Source organism: Mytilus galloprovincialis, chromosome 2, assembly GCF_965363235.1.
Source record: "Mytilus galloprovincialis chromosome 2, xbMytGall1.hap1.1, whole genome shotgun sequence".
Taxonomy (NCBI): domain Eukaryota; kingdom Metazoa; phylum Mollusca; class Bivalvia; order Mytilida; family Mytilidae; genus Mytilus; species Mytilus galloprovincialis.
In genome coordinates this window covers 104,800,361-104,824,175 of record NC_134839.1, presented here as the reverse complement: position 1 = coordinate 104,824,175, position 23,815 = coordinate 104,800,361, and the positions used below count along the sequence as shown (strand labels likewise).

Sequence of the window (23,815 nt, the reverse complement as noted above, 5' to 3'; positions counted from 1 at the left end):
AATGCTGATCATTTCCTGTTGTTTTTGAAAGAATGTCAATGAAATGTCAAAACAGTTAAAATTCAACATTTTTTTATGGGCCAAAACTCAAACAGAAGGGCAGATTTCTTTTCAAAATTTTAAGGCTTGATAAAACGTGTTGTGTTTCCGTTTTTATCCTGATAGTTTTAATAAACATTTTTAATGATTGTAAGTTGACCCAACATACACGAAAATCACAAATTTTGAAATTGATGTGGTATATATGAGGCAGATAATATGTGGTTTCAAATCATTTAGCAGTTTCAGAAAAAAAAATATTTTTAAAGAAAAGTTTACCGACAACAAACGACGGACGCAAGAGGGTGGCAAAATTACATCGCAAACAAAAACCCAAACATACATACATTTACTGTTAATTTCTGACATCTATTTATTTTATACCTTACCGATATTGTAGTCGACGATACAGTAGTAGTTGGAGTTGTCGTCGGTTTAGTAGTAATAGGTTGAGTAATAGTTGGTTGAGTAGTAGTTGGTTGAGTTGTAGTTGGTTTAGTTGTAGTTGGTTGAGTTGTAGTTGGTTGAGTTGTAGTTGGTTTAGTAGTAGCTGGTGTAGTAGTAGTTGGAGTCGTAGTCGGTTTATTATTAGTTGGTTTAATAGTAGTTGATTGAGTAGTAGTTGTTTTAGTTGTAGCTGGTTTAGTAGTAGTAGAAGGTATTGTTGTTATTGTCGATGGAGTAGTCCTTGTTGAAGGGGTTGATGCTTCTTGTGCACTTGTTGTTGCCGGCGTTGGTATAACTGTTGAAGCTATCGTTGTCGATGGACTTGGTGTAGATGGTGACATAGTTTTAGTTTTTGGTGGTGTAGTTGTACTTGGTGTCCTAGTCGTTATTGGTGGTTTTGTTGGTATAGTAGTTGTGGTGGTTAGTTTTGTAGTTGATGCTACTGTTGTCACCCTACAGATATCGGTAGTATTGCCAGCCTAAAAATATAAATTATCAATTGTATGTTAAATATTCATGGTCACTCTATTGACTTCATTTTTCGTCTAACTGTTTTGTAATTTATGCAGAGTATAAGTGTTGTTTATTCAGACGGGGTGGTTTCTTCCATGAGATGGGACAGTCGATTCCATTATAAGGTCAAAGGTCACTCTATTGACTTCATTTTTCTTCTAACTGTTATTTGTTTTCATTACAGCTAATAACTTGTGCATATCGATACCTTTTGATTATTTTGCAAGCCAGTCAACCAACAAGGATTCAACAAGCATATGAAAAATATTTTAAGGACACACAATCTTCTTGAAACACGGAATCTCACGTGCTCATAGTGTTGTTATAATTGTAAATTGTTTTAGATAGATTGTATAACGATTTTTATAAATAACAATGGTTTAAAATTCTACAGGGATTCGACGGCATTGCTAAATGAAGACTATTTGTGGTTTGATAGATATAATCACCTAAGCTATATTACAAGTAGAGGTTATAATTGTGAAAACTTAAAGTTCAGAAGAAAGAATCTTCCATTTGAAATTAGAAATGTTGCAATTACTGTCTTGTTTGAGTGTCAATTGATAAATGGACAGAAATGAAAATCAAGCAATTATAAAAAGTCGTCATGAAAGAGTAAGCAGTTCGTGTAGCATAATGTAGATTATCATTGTGTTGACATCTTCAGTTTTTATTATCATCAACTAATAATTATTATTTAGCTTCCGTCAAATAAACTCAACATAGATACCAGGACTAAATTTTGTATATACGCCAGACGCGCGTTTCGTCTACAAAAGACTCATCAGTGACGCTCTAATCCTAAAAAGTTAAAAAAGCTAAATAAAGTACAAATTTGAAGAGCATTGAGATCCAAAATTCCTAAAAATGTTGCCAAATACAGCAAAAAGACATGTACGCTGGATATAATATATTTAAACCGCATGTTGGGGTTTTAACCATCCAATGGTGATTTTGAACCTCATATACTTACTATATCTTAAGGTTTTATATACCTATGTTCCTATATATTATTATGTATTTGTATGTATTGACTTACCCTTAATACACATTATTATTATTATAAAACAGCTAACATGAATACAGTGATTAAAGAAGAAACGAAAAACTAATGGTATTCTAACATACCTTATCCCAACACTTTGATTCACTCCATTCTTGTCTGTACCAGTCGTAACCATTAGAACATCGTCCAACGCTCGGACACCAGGAACAATCAAAATCTATATCTCTAGATACACAATGATCACAACTAGTTGCTTGATTACATGCTTAAATACAAAGGATGATATAACCTTTAATTCTATTTTTATCCATAGAAAAGCTACAAACTACTTAAAACGTTCAATATCGTTTCTTAAAATGAACTATGTGTCATTTTTACACGGAAAAGCCTCCTGCTTTTAGAGTAATCCAAAACGTCACAACAGACACGGGCATTGCAAACGAGTTGTGATACATAAACACTGTAAGACGGTGCTATAGGTAACATCACCATCCAAAAAAGGAAAATTACCAGTAGGGAAAGAAAAATTGTCCTTTTTGTGGAGTTTCCCGTATATAACTGAAATGTCTAAATCTAGATATCCCATCTAAAATTCTATAAGACTTAACACACTTCAACAATAAATGAATGAACCATATATGTAAGAGAAATAAAGTAGCTCAAGGTCGTTCAATGTTTCCTTCCTTTTAACGTTTTGCGTTTTCATAAACTCCATTGAAACCATTTGATCACTTCTAATTAAACTTCTTATGGATATTATATGGTAGGTATTTTATAAAAACCTTCATTGTCTGTTGGTTAGATGGAAGATATTTGAATTGAACTGTCAATAATCAAGCATCAACAACTACAAATCAAACTATGGTGAACAAGTAGAAGGTTGATGATTGATAGACACATGCTGTCCATATTTAAAGTAGAAGGTTGGTGATTGATAGACACATACTGTCCATATTTAAAGTAGAAGGTTGGTGATTGATAGACACATACTGTCCATATTTAAAGTAGAAGGTTGGTGATTGATAGACACATACTGTCCATATTTAAAGTAGAAGGTTGGTGATTGATAGACACATACTGTCCATATTTAAAGTAGAAGGTTGGTGATTGATAGACACATACTGTCCATATTTAAAGTAGAAGGTTGATGATTGATAGACACATACTGTTCATATTTAAAGTAGAAGGTTGGTGATTGATAGACACATACTGTCCATATTTAAAGTAGAAGGTTGGTGGTTGATAGACACATACTGTCCATATTTAAAGTAGAAGGTTGGTGGTTGATAGACACATACTGTCCATATTTAAAGTAGAAGGTTGGTGATTGATAGACACATACTGTCCATATTTAAAGTAGAAGGTTGATGATTGATAGACACATACTGTTCATATTTAAAGTAGAAGGTTGGTGATTGATAGACACATACTGTCCATATTTAAAGTAGAAGGTTGGTGGTTGATAGACACATACTGTCCATATTTAAAGTAGAAGGTTGGTGGTTGATAGACACATACTGTCCATATTTAAAGTAGAAGGTTGATGATTGATAGACACATACTGTTCATATTTAAAGTAGAAGGTTGGTGATTGATAGACACATACTGTCCATATTTAAAGTAGAAGGTTGATGATTGATAGACACATACTGTCCATATTTAAAGTAGAAGGTTGGTGGTTGATAGACACATACTGTTCATATTTAAAGTAGAAGGTTGGTGATTGATAGACACATACTGTCCATATTTAAAGTAGAAGGTTGAAGATTGATAGACACATACTGTTCATATTTAAAGTAGAAGGTTGGTGATTGATAGACACATACTGTCCATATTTAAAGTAGAAGGTTGATGATTGATAGACACATACTGTCCATATTTAAAGTAGAAGGTTGGTGGTTGATAGACACATACTGTCCATATTTAAAGTAGAAGGTTGGTGGTTGATAGACACATACTGTCCATATTTAAAGTAGAAGGTTGGTGGTTGATAGACACATACTGTCCATATTTAAAGTAGAAGGTTGGTGGTTGATAGACACATACTGTCCATATTTGAAGTAGAAGGTTGGTGGTTGATAGACACATACTGTCCATATTTAAAGTAGAAGGTTGGTGGTTGATAGACACATACTGTCCATATTTAAAGTAGAAGGTTGGTGGTTGATAGACACATACTGTCCATATTTAATAGTTATCGTATGTCAAACATTGAGGCATTTGTGGAATATTGTCACTTTTGAAAATGGCCCTTGTGTAAAATAAATTTAAAAGAAATTGGGTATGTCTGTTAAAAAATAATAATCACTATGTGTCTCTTTCCTACTCTCCAAGGTATTTATCATACTGATTTTTTTTTTTTTTTTTTTTGTTTACTTAATTTTAATTTATATAATTTATATAATTTACGTATTAAATCTCCATACTTGGTAAAGGATGAAAAATAACTACTGTATTATTGGTAACCAAAGACTTCTCAATGTCGACAGCATGATACTTATATATCCGCCTGTAACGTATTCCTGAAAAATACAAACAGAATGTCTATGTAATTTGGCCTCTGGTGGTGAGATTTGTCTAACTGGCAGTCGTACCACATAATTTTCTTATGAATACTTAGGCATCCGTCTTTATCGTATAAATTGAAAACAGTTGACTTCATGACATTAATATTGATTACAGGATAGTTAGTTTCCGCCTGAAACTTACGTTATTGTATATACTGATAAATACAAACAAAAAATCACTGTGTCGTTACAATGTTTAAAACATTTAAACATAAATACTGAAAAATACTTCTGAGAGTTTCGCTGTGTTCATATCTTAAACTGGCGGAGAGATGTCTCATTTGCACATCTTCTTATTTTGATATGAATGATTCTTAAATATCCGTTTATTTATCGTATAAATTGTCATCAGTATACTTCATGACATTAGTATTGATAACGAGATAATTAAGTATCCGCCTGAAACGTATGCATATTCAAATAATACTCAAATATAAGTCTATATACTCTTAGAAACATCCACTTCATGGTTACAATGTTTGAAACATTTATCACCAGCCCAGTAGTTAGCACTTCTGTGTTGACATTAATTATCATTGATTTGGTCATAATTATAAATTAACTATTTACAAAACATAGAATTTTTGAAATACTAAGGCTTTCTTCCTCAGGGAATGATTATCTTAGCTGTATTTTGGCAAAACTTTCATGTTTTTTTTTGGTCTTCAATGCTCTTCATCGTCGTAATTTATTAGGGCTTTTTAACATTTTTGTATTGGATCGTTACTGATGCGTCTTTTGTAGAGGAAACTCGCGTCCGACGCAATATAAAATATCAATTGTGGTATCTATGATCAGTTTATAAGACATAAATATAAAATAGTAAAATGTTGATATTTATACATTACCGTTGATCATCTCAACGAGATTGGTTTCCTCACTTGAGCCGGTACGGTATTTCACAAAAAAGATCAAAGGAAAAATACAAAAAAATAGCGATAATATATAAAACAACTCACTATTTTGAGTGTAATCCATATAGAATGCATCAGATATACCAAGTTTTACAGGATGATTGTCTGTGGATATATTCATAACGGGTGCTGGAATCTGAACAAAGGAACAACACATAACAACATTGTCATATCTACCAAATGAACATTTCATACCAATGTCTGCTGGTCAACAATTGGCAATTTTAGTTTTGGTTACATATTTATCATATTACAATGATACTTGAGTATTAACAGTTTTATATAAATTTTCATGAAATGGTGGCATGTATATTGGTTGTTGTAATGGAAATTGTTTGAGGATGAAGTCAGCTTAATACTAGGCGCAATATAAATTGGTAAGTTTCAAGGGAAATCGTTAGACATATTTCTAAAAATGTTTCAAATTACTTATATTTGTCTAGTTTGAAAGTTGTACCATTACTTCAGTTAATGTGTGTTCCTTGGTTTTAGTTTGAAACCTGGATTTGTTTTCTCTCAATTGATTTATGACTTTTGAACAGCGGTTAACTACTGTTGCCTTTATTTACTATTACTTACCGTTTTGTAAACCAGCATAATGCTTCCGTTTTGGAATAATTTGGCCTGAAATCTAAATTGGCCATCTGCAGAAGAAAGTCGGTGATAATGTTTTAAACAATCAAAATATAATATTTTTTTAATGTCAATCTCTTCTGATCTCTGAATAACTATTCTTTACTAACATACTTATAAATAGTAATAACAATTGTATCAATATCTGATTCGTGAAGTTAAATATGTACCCCAGGACAAAGATGTGAACAATTAAACTAGTCTCAAAATTGATATTAAAGGATGTAATCTTCTCCCCTAAAAAAACTTATCCGAATAATTCAATCCTTTTCCCGCATTCGATCGATTACGTCACCATTGTAGAGCAGCCAAACATAACGACTGAATTATTCGGGCAACACAAAAACAGTTTATCCCACATGTATCATGAGCTTAAGTGCCAAGTCTGGAAAGTCGTTTGCGGTTTTCTTAAAGGTTTTAGATAGTTCCTATAAAATTTGTTTCGATGCCAAATCTGAAATATGTTAAAAGTCACATAAAAAAAAATACAGAGCTTTGAGGAAAAATTCTGAACGGAATATCCCTAACCAAATAGCAAAATTAAAAGATATAACACATCAAACGAATGGATGACAACTGTCATATTCCTGACTTGGTACAGGCATGTTCTTATGTAGAAAATGGTGGATTGAACCTGGTTTTATAGCTAGCTTAACACCCACTTGTATAACTGTCGCATAAAATTCCATTATATTGACAGCAATGTGTGCAAATAGGGACACAGCATTCAACCTTGTGTTAAAATCTCAGTCCCTTGAGTAAAAACCAAATATTTCAACAAAGAAAAACATATAGACAAAGCACATTAGCAAAAACGAAAGACAAAAAAGGCAAATTTTACCATATAGCACAATAATACAATGACGGGATGCATCAGTATGAAGCCATGTCAAATGGATATTACCAAACTAAACAATAAAATTAATACTTTACAATATAGAATAAAATAACACTATAACACGTAATTTTAGATGATAAACATCGTCACTTCCTAGAATTTAGACCTCAAGATCATCGTGTATTATTTGTGAAGTTTACGAAATATTTGTCAACAAGGTTTTGGTATCTTCCGATGAACTTTTCTTAGAAAAAGGACGAAACGTTCTTTGATATAAACTTTGTTCGTCAAATCTCTGCTTAGATACTGGTGACGTTTTACAAATTCTAAACAGCAGCTACAAGCTCTTCAATACCGAATGAGTTGGTAACGCCGTGTCAACCTTAACAAATTACCTACATAATATGAAATGAATACAGTTTTGTTATTGCGATGACCAATATTTATGAAATTATGACGATGAATATGCACGAATGGGTGCGTGTACATTTAAAACTTGTACGAAATATCATCTAAAACAACAACAAAAATCACTACAAATGAAATCACCGAAAATAAAAGAACTAACAATTAACAAGCAAAGGCAATAGAAACTCTGAATAGTCAGGACATTTTTTCTTTTACTTCCTCAGCAAGTCTATATTCAAAAATTCCTTTTGACCTTTGCATAAAAATTTACTCTATCTCAACTCAAAGTGTGTCTGAACATGCAATTAAAACAAGAACGACATTCAAATATCATATTATAATACCAGCAGTGTGACGTTCACCTTAAACAAATACAAGGTATTTATTCATTTAAAAAAAAGCGATTTGTAATGGTGACAACAACATGTTATGATTTCGCATACAACTGGTATGTTTATTAACTACTAGTATGATAATGAAGCTAGAAACAAAAATGTTTCAAAATTCAAAAATGCATTTTTGCTTCTAATAATTTGAAGCTGATAAGAGTAGGACTACCATCTTTTGAAAAAAACTTAGGCTGCATACATTAAAATCGAGCAATTCTACAACTTCATAGTAAAATAAATCTATAATTTTCCCCAATGAAACCTCTTAACACAGCAATCGGATGTTCACCCAAAATGTCAGTCATTCTATCAGAGATCATCGGAATGATATGAAATACGGATTTAATAGACCCCGTTTGCTGTCTAACTAGAATGTATTTACGACTTACGAAATCGCTGATCATTTAGATGAAGATTTCGCCATTCAATTACTACACTGTCATCTGAAAGAGATATATCATGTACAGTATGTGATCGTATGTGGTTTTTTTCCAGGATATAATATTGTTACAGTCATAATACAATATAGTTTACATAAGCATTCCATGTTGTTATGATTCTCAGGGAATGACAAACGTGTATCTTCCTTTGAGATACAGCCTACTAGAATAAATTGTTAGATATATTCTAGAACAAGTATTTTTATTACTTTTGACAATTTTTATTACTTTTGACAATGAAGATGCTATTCATTCACAGTTTTTTTTTCCTTTAACCATTCGAGGCAAGTCATACACTTTTTTTGTAACTGATTATTGTTTACGTGAAGCCACAAATTCACAATGTACTTATGTCTGTTACTTTTTTTTACATAGAATGTGCTGTCGAAATTACACCGATTTTCATCGTTTTTGGGGGTTAATAAAATATACCATTATTAGGCGAAGTGCTTAAGGCCTTTAACATGTGTCTGCCCTATTTTTAAGGTGGAGTTCAATCATAGTGAGTTCAATTTGATAATAAGCATTTAACAACAAAAGATACACGAAAAGATATATACTCACTATATTTTTTATACAATATATCGGAATTGTCAGTTTGTGTATCAAAGTTCGCCATCAGTGGAGCCACATACTGAGAATAGGTCAAAAACTTGTGTACGAATGGAGCCATGTATATAAACCCTACAAAGTAAATCAGCATTAATTTAATACTACAACAAAGACAACATTAATATGAAATTAAAGTTAATATTCAAATACATCAATGCATTTTGATGAATCGTTGATTTAATCTTTTTCCAAATTAAAATGTGTAGTTGTTGTATTTAGACTAGAAATACAAAGACAACAATGACATTGATCTCAATGTGTTACTTCTTTCTAGCCAGATTATTATTATTAGAAATTAAGGAATACAACGATGACGAATGAAAAGTTTCGTACTAGGTTGTTTGGTTACACCTCTTCTCCTGACGGTTCAGCTCATTTGAATTCAGCAGACTTTAACCAAAAAAGTAATCACAAATTGTTTAGATAAATTTAAAGTCATGAACGTCTGTGCTCGTTCTACATGTGTGCAGTATAAAAAGCTCGTTATAATACAAATATCCAAACAAAAATCAACCAAGGTCGACTTCTCAGTTTGTAATTAGTTTCTTGCTTATTGCTCTAGTTGCTTGAATATTTGCATTGATCATTTGTTAGTTATTCATGTGTACTTTGACATTTAGTCTAATGTAAGTTACCATTGAACGTACCTCCGGTTGTAAGTTGTACCTTGGATATATTGTGACCGTAAAATGGCATTGTAAATGGCAATTCCAAACCCTGTAAAAAAGAATATTAGTAGAGATAATACTGTAAAAAAGAATATTAGTAGAGATAATACTGTAAAAAAGAATATTAGTAGAGATAATACTGTAAAAAAGAATATTAGTAGAGATAATACTGTAAAAAAGAATATTAGTAGAGATAATACTGTAAAAAAGAATATTAGTAGAGATAATACGCAAGTTTTATGTAGTTAGTACAACAATGTATATTCTTAAAGGAAGGGATTAATAATGATGTAGAAAATGAACAGCATTTGTGTATTTCTGTGTCTTTTTTTTTTAACTTTATGGTTATACTTTAAGTATTGACCGAATGATTTATGATTTAACTTTTCACAATACGAAAAATAAAATATTTTTTATTTAAATTCGGATCTGATAAAACTGGTCTTCTATGTTTCATTCCTAACGCTGTAGGTTGGTGAACACAATACATAGTATGAATGGACAATGAATGACCAGCGACAAATATAACAATATAACAAACATATTCCGGACGATTATCAATGTCCCATAAAAATACCACCTCCTTGGTACTAGAATGACACACTATGTCGGATTTGTTTTTTTGTCATTTATGTAGCTCTACCTTAGACATAATATCTATAATGGGGGCCGTTCAATTACTGATCTATTTCATAATTGCTTAGTAAGAGAAGGTGCAGATAACAATTTTAATTCTCTAGTTTGCCTTTCATCTGGAGACAACCCTCGGTTATCTCAACGCGACCTGAGCACGCTGTCATGGCATGTACCTATTGGTAAAATGTAGAATAACGATACATAAGAAAGAGTATTTACCGCTGATGATAAGTATTTTGCATCCGACAGGACCACGTGAGTAGTGTGGTTTTCAAGTTCATCCCAATAGACGCCATTACCATCATGAATAACTGTGGAGTTGTAGTACTGATGAGTGTCTGTTTGCTGAAAATGGAGTGACAAAATCGTTAGTATAAAACTGGTAAGAGGCAGTTTGCTAGAATAGAAAAATAACGATGTGGAGTTCAATAGAACAACAAAATGTGTGAATTTTAAAACTGAAGAGAGTTGGTTTGTAGGGGAAAAAATACTGAGCTGGGTAGAGATCGAAAATGGTGAGAGTTGGACTTCTAGAATGAAATAAAAATTGCAGGGTTCTATTACTGGTGGGAGATGCTGAACTGTAGTGACAAACACAGGAATTTCCTTGGTTTTGTAGCTCGCATTTGGAACTATCGACTTCCGTTCAATGTTAATCCAACAAAGTGCCTTAAGGAACTGTCATTGATAAATAATTTTCATAAATAGAGAAAAGTAAAAATTCAAAACCAAATGAACAATGAATTGGTTGAAGCTATAGAAATTTCACTCAAAACACAGTCGTTATTGTTTATTTTGATATCTTTGAAGAAGTCATTTAGAGCAAATATATTCATATCGAACTTTTTAGAAAGTATCTAAAAACACATTCTCAATTTTTTATAACTTAAGTCTGAGACTTAAATTTTTGCTGACTGCAGTTTCATAGTAGAAAACTAAATAATTATCAGGACAATAAATTCATATCCTAAAAATAAATGCGTTCTTTAAAGCAAAATATGTTTATTTTCAAAACATAAAAATAAAATATTGAAAGGTTACCAAGTACGGCAACATATTATAAAACTGCATTTTAAGTACATATTCATTTTTAAAAATTCAAATGCACAACACATGATTTTTATACTTGATGAACCAAAGAAGTGTTAAATTTCGTAGTATCTGTCTTCCCTCTGCCTGGATGTTAGTTCTTAAAAAAAAAAATTATACATCTAACTATTTGACATCAAATATGCTGACCCGAACTTATAACTGACATCACACTGACCCGAACTCATCAGATCCCATAACCGTTTGTTTGTGAAACAAAGAAAAACAATCTTTTAAATTATGGGAAACACACAAATATAAATCGATCAATTGAATATCATATTTTCATCATATTGATATTGTAGAAAATCAGTTGCTCGACACAATATATGAAACTTTTGATTTTGTTCGCTGCGCTCACATTCACAAAAAGCTTCAAATAATGATTCATAAATTGCATAAAACTCGTATACGTTCTCCGAAGCATGGAAAAAAATAAAATTATACAGTCTATGAAATAAAGAAATAACAAGTTATTCGTTTGTCAATTAGATGTACTTTTTCAACCTACATTAAAATGTTTCAAGTCAGTGTACCTGTATAAATAGACAAGTTTTATGTACCCGGCAATGTGCATACTTTACTATGAATTTAGTTTTAAACTTAAATCAACATAACAGCTTATATCTAAGTCTTTTAAATATTTAACTTTTTGTTATTTGATCTGCATGCATCTATGTTAAAATCTCAAATGAGATTTACAATATTTTCATGGGGTTTTAAGACGATTTTGACACGGATACAGCGCGAATAAAAGGATGTTGAATACATAATGAGACAGTACATAAATAATGTCAAAAAAGACAGCTAATTAAATGTCAATATACGGTCATTGACTATAATAAAACTGTAGACTGCTACATGTTGACACATGTATTCTAAACTAGACACATCAAAAGACGTTTGAAATTTTCTTAGTCTGAATATTTCTTTTCTTGCTAAGCAACATAATTCTAAAACATGTGTTTAGTGGGAAATACGACGGTTGTTGCACGAGAGGCTGTCGGGTAACTGCTTTACATTTCAGGACGTATCCGATTTCTTTTGGCTGGAGTTCGTATGACGTTACGGTTTTTTTATGCTTTACCATATGATTGTTCAGTTGGTAATCAGTCGTTATTTCTATTTTGGCTATTCCCTTTTATCACATATTGGATTGCTTACTATTGTGAATCGCAGTTTATAAGTAAAATTTATATAACTCTTCAAAACACCAAACAATATAGAGGTGACATATTTTTTATATTTATTTTTTGTTTAAAACAAATGTTGACATTTTGATAATATATAAAGTTTATGTTAAATTTCGTCGGGTTGTCATCTCATTTTATCTTTATATAATGTCCACCCAGAACCCTATCATCAAACCCACAGTCATATCACATGAGGAAATGTTGTTCTTTTTCACTTTTCAATCACAATATGATCTTTACTTTAATTGTCGATGAGTAAACTATGATAAATATTGCAAATGCTGAACATTTCAAAAGGCAATTAGTTTACCTCTTAATGATACTTTAAATAAAGTCACTCATTGCATTTCTTTGAAGTAGAGTGCATCCGAGATTGTTTCAGATAGGAGGTATACAGACAGGATTTGATTCAGACTGATGTCATCACTGAAGGCGTGTTATGGTCCCTATCACAAGGAGATTAAGTGAACGGCACTTACGTTAATGTGTCAACAAAAAACTTACAACTGTAACGTGTAACCAGGGGTTTATATCTCAAACGTCCATTCCAGTAAATACTTGAATCCAAGTTGTCCACAAACAATGCGATAATACTAAAAACTACAACTATCTATATTATGCACAATTAACTAAAATATACACATTGACTCTTTGCCGATATAAAGTAACAACGGACAATTATATATATACAAATATAATACAATAAAACTGCCTGTCCTCAAGATGGGACGATGTGTCACTAAAAGACAGTATGGCTGGTACAGTCTGTCTGTATCAGACAGTATGGCTGGTACAGCCTGTCCTCCGATTGGGACAGTATGTCACCTCCAGACAGTGCGGGCTGGTACAACTTGTCCTCCGATTGGGACCGTCTGTCACTACCAGACAGTGCGGGATGGTACAACTTGTCCTCCGAGTGCGACAGTCTGCCTTGTCAATCAGATCAACTTGTACGTTTACTTTTGTACCCAGTACAAAGTGTCCTCTGAATATTAAAGCTCTTCCTGCACTTAATATTACCGACGTACACTCTGTTGACTTATGACGGCTCATCGTCAGCCAACCGACAGTCTCGAGTCAACAACTGGAAGTGTTTACTGACCTTGACTGGCTATACAGCCCTCGCACGGTCGGTTACAGTCTCGAGTGCCATTTTTCATTATCTTATATACCCGTGGTCAATACCCCTATTTCCTTTTATCTAATACACATAGTTCAATGCACATTAAAATTTTGTTTCATCGTGTTGACATAGTTCGTTTACGTGTTAAATGTAATACATGTTATAAGTGTTTTTAAAGTGTTATACATGACGTAACATTTATGCTTTTTTTTAACCTGAAAAAGATGAAAATAAACACAAACCTTAACGTATGTTGTTTCTTGTGGATTAAACGTTGTTTCTTTTGAAACTGTAGTAGTTGCTGTTGACAGGCCTTCTGTTGTTGTACTTGATGCCTTTTTTGTAGACGGCATTCTTGTTGTACTTGGTGCTTTTGTTGTAGACGGCAGTTTTGTTGTACTTGGTGCTTTCGTTGTAGACGGCAGTCTTGTTGTACTTGGCGCTTTTGTTGTAGGCGGTAGTCTTGTTGTACCTGGCGCTTTTGTTGTAGACGGCAGTCTTGTTGTACTTTGTGCTTTTGTTGTAGACGGCAGTTTTGTTGTACTTGGTACTTTTGTTGTAGATTGCAGTCTTGTTGAACTTGGCGTATTTGTTGTAGACTTACTATGTGCTTGTGTTGTTGATCTAGTCACATTACTGTGTATTTGTGTTGTTGGTATTGATACATTACTGTGTGTTTGTGTTGTTGGTTTAATTGATATATTACTGTGTGCTGTCGTACTTGAAGACCAACTGTTTTCCACTTGTCTTTTTTCCCTCCGATCATCATGGAAAGAAATAACATGATTGTCCTTTGCTCGTTCAGAGTCTATTGTGTACTCTATTTTGTGTTCTATAAATAGTTTTCAAACGATTATGTATGATAAGTATAAAAAATTCTACAATTACGTGAAACATTCCAAGACGTTAGTTATGCAATATGTATTCCTTCCTTAGTATGAAAGGTAAAGCGAAATTTTGTACGTTTAAAACCAAAACAGACAACATGAAATTCTACCTTAGACTTAATCATTTATCTTTATTCTTATTTTATATTCATTCTACGCGAATTATAAACCCATGTTTTAGATTCAACCTGCATATAAGCAGTTCTTCCAATTTCTATGATTGAATTAAAAACATTGTTGTTTCATAAAACAACAAAAAAAAACTGAATTCTGCCAAAAGAATATGTCATGTTTCTAGGAATCTAAAGTTTGTCTAACAGATTTTACGTTTGGAAACAAAATTCTTGATTCTCGCACTGATAAAAAATGAAACATTCTAATACCCAAAAAAAATCAGCTTTAAAATTATAATTCAGCCATTGACAATAGAACAAGCTGAAATACCACCATTTCAGAAATTGTCCTGATTATTCGATTAAAATGTGACCCGACATGTCGACATTTATGTATGATATTTGCAAAGCTGAACTACGAACGCGCGTTTGGTTGTTTGTTTAATGGATGAAGTTTTAATGGTCAATGTGTCTTTTTGCTAGTAAAGAGTTTTAATGGTCAAGGTGTGTGTTTATGCTACCGAAACTTTTGTTCTCCATGATAGCTGACAAGGGTTGTTTTCAAAACAAGTGTTTTACGCTTGGAAGTCTGTTTCATACAATATAATTTATGTGTATTGATTTGATTAATTAAATATATGCAAATTCCTGGTAAACACATGGCGATGAAACATACATTTAACTTATGTCTCGTGATGTGTTTTCTTTGTATACTATATCTTATTTCACTTCGTCTTACTCGGTCACTTAACCGTAAAGTCACGTTAAATGGAATGAATTAGAAATGTGTTATATAAATATTATATATATTTAAATTTCTGTTTGATTTAAATGTCATATATCAATTGTCCGTTTTTAAAAATATTTCGGACGAGATTAGTTGTTTGTTTCGGTACTGTTCCGAGTTGTTCTTTATTGTTGTTTCATGGCTCATTCAACAAAAACAAGAAAAAAAAACTCTTCTATATCCTTAACCTTAAAATAAGAGATACTGCTTTGTTTGTAAAGCCAATTTGGGAACAAACTATAATTATAAGCACTTTTAGGCAAGGGAATCACTAGCCATAATCAATGAATTAATCAAAATTAATGAAATTGATTTTAAAACACTGTTGAAAAAAAAACATTTATAAAACTAATTTCTTTTAAAATATTTGTAAGTTGAATTCTGGTACAAGATATTTCGGTGTTGCAGACCAAACGAAATTAAAACTTTGTTAGTAAATAAATAAATATAAATTTTGATATCAGTCATACATTGAATTATTTATTTACTTACCGTTCGACGTTACATAAACTATCCATATCCCAAGCATACATAACTTGAAATACATGTTAATGCTTCATCTCATGCTCCTGTTATAGATCTCTTTACTTCACTTCCCTGTAAGACAGTTTTTTTAAATAAACACAAGGTTATAGGAAGTCTTTACATAGAACTAAAAATTAAATGGACACAATGACAATAGAAAAATATACTCTAGGTGTTTATATATAGATATTTTTCGCATATAAATTCACCCGTAAAGTTCGCTATATACATGGAGAAAATATCTATCGGCCATTGAACATGTCATTTGTCATCAAGTAAACATTAGTTTTAAACTACATTTCAAATAACAATTGGATTAAAATCACTGAAACAGACAGTTTTGATAGACGTAGACAGAATTGAACATGATATTGGCCGGATTCATTTGTGCATGTATATATGATTGGGGTGTTTTCTGTACACTTATTACTAATTATTGATCACGTATTCGTTCTTTTTAATTAGCATTAACACATTTGTTTTAATTTAGTTCTTTTGATTTTTTTTTTAAATTTAGATCTATTTTACAAATATACACAAACAAAAAAAAAAAGACGAAAAATACTATTAAAGGGGACATCTTTTCTCATAAGTCTAGAGAAACTAACCACGCCATGGCGAGTTAAAGAAAATAAGTTAAAATACTGCATAGATGATCAAAAACTAAGAAACACCAAGGGTTTATCTTTGGTTCCTTCGGTGAGGAGTTTCATTGCATAATGCTACAATCAAGAGGATGGCATTTTAAATGTTAAAACATTCATAAAGACAACAAAAAACAGTCCATATATATCCAAAGAGTAAAAAATTCTCTTTTTCGTTGCTTGCCAGGTATGTATTTTAAAGCTTCTTGCAGTATCTCTATTTCCACGTGTTAATTTGAGTCATTTACTGTTCTGTTAATTTCTTTTCGTACTTCTTTTGCCAGATGTTAAAAAAAAATGTTCAGCTAAAAACCCAGCTGTCAACCTCTATATCAACTCCACAAGGGCTTCTATCATAACTCCATTCTAATTCATAAAATAAAAATCTCTAGTCATACCTCTATTGGTCTTTTCTAGTCTCTATTATTATTCAACAAAGGCTCCTGTAATACCTCTATTGCTATTTCACAAAGGCTCCTGTCTCACATTTATTGTTATTCCACAATAGCTCCGGTCATACTTTTCCTATTCCATAAAGGCTTCAATCTGTCACACCTCTATTGCTATTCCACAATAGCTCCGGTCATACTTTTCCTATCCCGTAAAGGCTTCAATCTGTCACACCTCTATTGCTATTCCACAATAGCTCCGGTCATACTTTTCCTATTCCATAAAGGCTTCAATCTGTCACACCTCTATTGCTATTCCACAATAGCTCCGGTCATACTTTTCCTATTCCATAAAGGCTTCAATCTGTCACACCTCTATTGCTATTCCACAATAGCTCCGGTCATACTTTTCCTATCCCGTAAAGGCTTCAATCTGTCACACCTCTATTGCTATTCCACAATAGCTCCGGTCATACTTTTCCTATTCCGTAAAGGCTTCAATCTGTCACACCTCTATTTCTATTTCCAATGGCGGATCCAGAAATTTTCATAAGTGGGGGCCCACTGACTGACCTAAGAGGGGCCCGCTCCAGTCACGCTTCAGTGATTCCCTATATAAGCAACCAAATTTTTTCCCAAAAAAGGGGGGGGCCGGGCCCCCTGGGCCCCCCCCCTAAATCCGCCTCTGATTTCACAAACGTACCGGTCATACCTCTTTTCATGTTCAACAAAACAAATCCTGCCATACCTCTAAACCTATACCACAAAAGCTTCTGTCTTATCTCAATACATATTCCAGTTATAGCTGTGTCATACTTATATTTTCGTTTTATAAAGGCTCATGCCATACCTTTATTGTGTTAATGGAAGCAATGTTTGTAATGCGTATGCTCTTTAAAGAAATTAAATAAAGAGTCCCGCCGCTAATCCCTTAATTTTCAAGATTCCGATTACATTTTCGATATACTTCGCTTTCTTTTTGAAAACAAAAGTAAAATAAAAAAACCGAACTCCGAGGAAGATTAAAAACGGAAAATTCGTATCAAATGGCAAAATCAAAAGCTCAAACACATCAAACGAATGGATAACAACTGTCATATTCCTGACTTGGTACAGGCATTTTCTAATGGAGAAAATGGTGGATTTAACTTGGTTTTGTAGCTAGCTAAACCTCTCACTTATATGAGAGTCGCATTAAATTCAATTATTCTGGCAGAGATGTGTGAACAAAACCAACAGACATAATAGTTTTGTAAAAAAGGTCAATAATTGGGGTACAGTAGTCAATATTGTGTTATACTCTTAATCACCACAAAACAACAAACGTGTAACAAAGATAACAAAGAAACACAAAAAGACTTATGGACAAAACACATCAGCAAAAATTAAAGACAAAAATACAAAAATATCACCATGGCACATTAACACAATGACGGGATTTTACAAGTATTGAACCACGTCAAATGGATATATAACAAAACAAAAACAGACTAAACAGTTAAAATAACAAAAACAAATAAAAGAATACTATATATAAGGCGTTGTTAAGGGCATACGATACAGTTTTGAACCTGACTGTATTTACAAGTTCATGAAAATTTGCATATAGGATATTTTTTACCTCATTAAATCAAATATGTAATAAAAAATATATCTTCATGTGCTACTTTTTGAGTAAAATGAGGTCGAAATTTTGTATATTTGCTCAAAATTCAGATTTGTGTCCGTTTTTTTCTTTTTCGAAAGAAAGACATAACTTTTTTGTTTTAAAAGATAAACACAAAATGGTTTTTGTTAAATAATCGGTAATTTCTGTATTTTATAAGTATCATTAAAAATTATGCATTTTTTATTCCGAAATAACTCTATATTTATCAAATGTTCATGAATAGAGGGAAAAACGTCATTTTTTGCTGCATGTTTATCAAAATTAAAAAAATTGCGCTATTTACAGTTTTATAAAATTTGGGTCACATAATCTCCTTGCAAAATGAAACAAATTGCTGTTTTAAAAAATAGGGGTCCATGCACTCGTTTTCAAATTAAATCAGTTTGAATGATAAAAACCAGTCGAAAAATGCCTCTTTTCCCGATATGTCAGAGTTACTAGTGTGGATCTAGCCGGCGTTAATATTCATGAGGCTAGCCGTCAATAATATTCATGAGATCAAAACCGCGTTCGATGAAATGTTTTGGGTAGTTATTAGATTGTGACAATAAAATAACTTTTGCTGTTAATATCCAATATGGTTATGCTATTTATAGCAATATAAAGTAATTAGGAAATAGTAAGCCAATAGGTGTCTTCTGCAAGGTCCGCGTCATTTAAAATGAAAGTAAATGAAAAGTTTAATTGCATTGCCTCACACAACACAAAACAATTATGAACATTAAAATGTTGTTATTATTGAATCAATGTAAACTATAGTAATTAAAACAAGATGATTAAATATAGGGTAATTAAATGGAATTAATTGTCATATGGGCATTCCATAATCTGTTCGTTGTCTACAAATATAGTCCAATTCTAAAACTAAAATATACAATACATACGATAATATCACACAATTAAAAAGATCAGAAAAACAAGAAACATAGTTTATTGAAGGAATATAATAAACAGAAAAATAGAAACTGTCAATTACTATTTCAATGACATAATTCTTCAAAATTACGGAGATCAATCAGAGTCTTTAATCTCAACATTACCAGTCCATTTAATTGCCTCTAAAATGGCCCATAGCACTTATGCCCTAGACCCGTACGAGTTAGTCAGAAAAGGACAAGGGGGGTACCCTGGTATATCACAAATTCGAAAATGAACTATTGCCGGCTGGCCAAACGAAGAGATTCTCCACGTGGGCAATGATACCAGAGGAAGAGGTACCTATTGCCTTTAAAATGGCCCATAGCACTTACACCCTAGACCCGTACGAGTTTGTCAGTAGAGGGTTCAAAGGGGGGATATGGTATCCCGGATACAACGAATTCGAACTGAACTATTGCCGGCTGGCCAAACTAAGAGATTCTCCACATCGACCATTATACCAGAGGTAGAGGTTGGTATTGCCTCTAAAATGGCCCATAGCACTTATGCCCTAGACCCGTACGAGTTAGTCAGAAAAGGACAAGGGGGGTACCCTGGTATATCACAAATTCGAAAATGAACTATTGCCGGCTGGCCAAACGAAGAGATTCTCCACGTGGGCAATGATACCAGAGGAAGAGGTACCTATTGCCTTTAAAATGGCCCATAGCACTTACACCCTAGACCCGTACGAGTTTGTCAGTAGAGGGTTCAAAGGGGGGATATGGTATCCCGGATACAACGAATTCGAACTGAACTATTGCCGGCTGGCCAAACTAAGAGATTCTCCACATCGACCATTATACCAGAGGTAGAGGTTGGTATTGCCTCTAAAATGGCCCATAGCACTTATGCCCTAGACCCGTACGAGTTAGTCAGAAAAGGACAAGGGGGGTACCCTGGTATATCACAAATTCGAAAATGAACTATTGCCGGCTGGCCAAACGAAGAGATTCTCCACGTGGGCAATGATACCAGAGGAAGAGGTACCTATTGCCTTTAAAATGGCCCATAGCACTTACACCCTAGACCCGTACGAGTTTGTCAGTAGAGGGTTCAAAGGGGGGATATGGTATCCCGGATACAACGAATTCGAACTGAACTATTGCCGGCTGGCCAAACTAAGAGATTCTCCACATCGACCATTATACCAGAGGTAGAGGTTGGTATTGCCTCTAAAATGGCCCATAGCACTTATGCCCTAGACCCGTACGAGTTAGTCAGAAAAGGACAAGGGGGGTACCCTGGTATATCACAAATTCGAAAATGAACTATTGCCGGCTGGCCAAACGAAGAGATTCTCCACGTGGGCAATGATACCAGAGGAAGAGGTACCTATTGCCTTTAAAATGGCCCATAGCACTTACACCCTAGACCCGTACGAGTTTGTCAGTAGAGGGTTCAAAGGGGGGATATGGTATCCCGGATACAACGAATTCGAACTGAACTATTGCCGGCTGGCCAAACTAAGAGATTCTCCACATCGACCATTATACCAGAGGTAGAGGTTGGTATTGCCTCTAAAATGGCCCATAGCACTTATGCCCTAGACCCGTACGAGTTAGTCAGAAAAGGACAAGGGGGGTACCCTGGTATATCACAAATTCGAAAATGAACTATTGCCGGCTGGCCAAACGAAGAGATTCTCCACGTGGGCAATGATACCAGAGGAAGAGGTACCTATTGCCTTTAAAATGGCCCATAGCACTTACACCCTAGACCCGTACGAGTTTGTCAGTAGAGGGTTCAAAGGGGGGATATGGTATCCCGGATACAACGAATTCGAACTGAACTATTGCCGGCTGGCCAAACTAAGAGATTCTCCACATCGACCATTATACCAGAGGTAGAGGTTGGTATTGCCTCTAAAATGGCCCATAGCACTTATGCCCTAGACCCGTACGAGTTAGTCAGAAAAGGACAAGGGGGGTACCCTGGTATATCACAAATTCGAAAATGAACTATTGCCGGCTGGCCAAACGAAGAGATTCTCCACGTGGGCAATGATACCAGAGGAAGAGGTACCTATTGCCTTTAAAATGGCCCATAGCACTTACACCCTAGACCCGTACGAGTTTGTCAGTAGAGGGTTCAAAGGGGGGATATGGTATCCCGGATACAACGAATTCGAACTGAACTATTGCCGGCTGGCCAAACTAAGAGATTCTCCACATCGACCATTATACCAGAGGTAGAGGTTGGTATTGCCTCTAAAATGGCCCATAGCACTTATGCCCTAGACCCGTACGAGTTAGTCAGAAAAGGACAAGGGGGGTACCCTGGTATATCACAAATTCGAAAATGAACTATTGCCGGCTGGCCAAACGAAGAGATTCTCCACGTGGGCAATGATACCAGAGGAAGAGGTACCTATTGCCTTTAAAATGGCCCATAGCACTTACACCCTAGACCCGTACGAGTTTGTCAGTAGAGGGTTCAAAGGGGGGATATGGTATCCCGGATACAACGAATTCGAACTGAACTATTGCCGGCTGGCCAAACTAAGAGATTCTCCACATCGACCATTATACCAGAGGTAGAGGTTGGTATTGCCTCTAAAATGGCCCATAGCACTTATGCCCTAGACCCGTACGAGTTAGTCAGAAAAGGACAAGGGGGGTACCCTGGTATATCACAAATTCGAAAATGAACTATTGCCGGCTGGCCAAACGAAGAGATTCTCCACGTGGGCAATGATACCAGAGGAAGAGGTACCTATTGCCTTTAAAATGGCCCATAGCACTTATACCCTAGACCCGTACGAGTTTGCCAGTAGAGGGTTCAAAGGGGGGATATGGTATCCCGGATACAACGAATTCGAACTGAACTATTGCCGGCTGGCCAAACTAAGAGATTCTCCACATCGACCATTATACCAGAGGTAGAGGTTGGTATTGCCTCTAAAATGGCCCATAGCACTTATGCCCTAGACCCGTACGAGTTAGTCAGAAAAGGACAAGGGGGGTACCCTGGTATATCACAAATTCGAAAATGAACTATTGCCGGCTGGCCAAACGAAGAGATTCTCCACGTGGGCAATGATACCAGAGGAAGAGGTACTTATTGCCTTTAAAATGGCCCATAGCACTTACACCCTAGACCCGTACGAGTTTGTCAGTAGAGGGTTAAAAGGGGGGATATGGTATCCAGGATACAACGAATTCGAACTGAACTATTGCCGGCTGGCCAAACTAAGAGATTCTCCACATCGACCATTATACCAGAGGTAGAGGTTGGTATTGCCTCTAAAATGGCCCATAGCACTTATGCCCTAGACCCGTACGAGTTAGTCAGAAAAGGATAAGGGGGGTACCCTGGTATATCACAAATTCGAAAATGAACTATTGCCGGCTGGCCAAACGAAGAGATTCTCCACGTGGGCAATGATACCAGAGGAAGAGGTACTTATTGCCTTTAAAATGGCCCATAGCACTTATACCCTAGACCCGTACGAGTTTGTCAGTAGAGGGTTCAAAGGGGGGATATGGTATCCCGGATACAACGAATTCGAACTGAACTATTGCCGGCTGGCCAAACTAAGAGATTCTCCAAATCGACCATTATACCAGAGGTAGAGGTTGGTATTGCCTCTAAAATGGCCCATAGCACTTATGCCCTAGACCCGTACGAGTTAGTCAGAAAAGGATAAGGGGGGTACCCTGGTATATCACAAATTCGAAAATGAACTATTGCCGGCTGGCCAAACGAAGAGATTCTCCACGTGGGCAATGATACCAGAGGAAGAGGTACTTATTGCCTTTAAAATGGCCCATAGCACTTATACCCTAGACCCGTACGAGTTTGTCAGTAGAGGGTTCAAAGGGGGGATATGGTATCCCGGATACAACGAATTCGAACTGAACTATTGCCGGCTGGCCAAACTAAGAGATTCTCCAAATCGACCATTATACCAGAGGTAGAGGTTGGTATTGCCTCTAAAATGGCCCATAGCACTTATGCCCTAGACCCGTACGAGTTAGTCAGAAAAGGACAAGGGGGGTACCCTGGTATATCACAAATTCGAAAATGAACTATTGCCGGCTGGCCAAACGAAGAGATTCTCCACGTGGGCAATGATACCAGAGGAAGAGGTACCTATTGCCTTTAAAATGGCCCATAGCACTTATACCCTAGACCCGTACGAGTTTGCCAGTAGAGGGTTCAAAGGGGGGATATGGTATCCCGGATACAACGAATTCGAACTGAACTATTGCCGGCTGGCCAAACTAAGAGATTCTCCACATCGACCATTATACCAGAGGTAGAGGTTGGTATTGCCTCTAAAATGGCCCATAGCACTTATGCCCTAGACCCGTACGAGTTAGTCAGAAAAGGACAAGGGGGGTACCCTGGTATATCACAAATTCG

The 23,815-nt window shown here is 34.8% G+C and overlaps 1 protein-coding gene across 2 annotated transcripts in view; it reads right to left on the bottom strand.

The window, feature by feature from the left end:
* Positions 1-23,815, bottom strand: part of LOC143065225 (uncharacterized) — a 69,806-nt gene that overhangs the window by 2,621 nt on the left and 43,370 nt on the right. Inside the window, exons 1-12 of one of the 2 annotated variants that reach the window (XM_076238666.1) lie at positions 16,037-16,055; positions 15,795-15,899; positions 13,758-14,347; positions 10,330-10,455; positions 9,454-9,523; positions 8,759-8,878; positions 8,144-8,197; positions 6,066-6,130; positions 5,532-5,622; positions 4,432-4,527; positions 2,128-2,270; positions 429-965 (exon numbers count right to left, since the gene is read on the bottom strand). In XM_076238666.1, the coding sequence (XP_076094781.1) occupies positions 429-965; positions 2,128-2,270; positions 4,432-4,527; positions 5,532-5,622; positions 6,066-6,130; positions 8,144-8,197; positions 8,759-8,878; positions 9,454-9,523; positions 10,330-10,455; positions 13,758-14,347; positions 15,795-15,849 (1,947 nt within the window). In that variant the 5' untranslated portion in view covers positions 15,850-15,899; positions 16,037-16,055. Of the gene's footprint in view, positions 1-428; positions 966-2,127; positions 2,271-4,431; positions 4,528-5,531; positions 5,623-6,065; positions 6,131-8,143; positions 8,198-8,758; positions 8,879-9,453; positions 9,524-10,329; positions 10,456-13,757; positions 14,348-15,794; positions 15,900-16,036; positions 16,056-23,815 lie in introns of those variants that run through there. The other variant, XM_076238665.1, reaches the window with a different exon arrangement.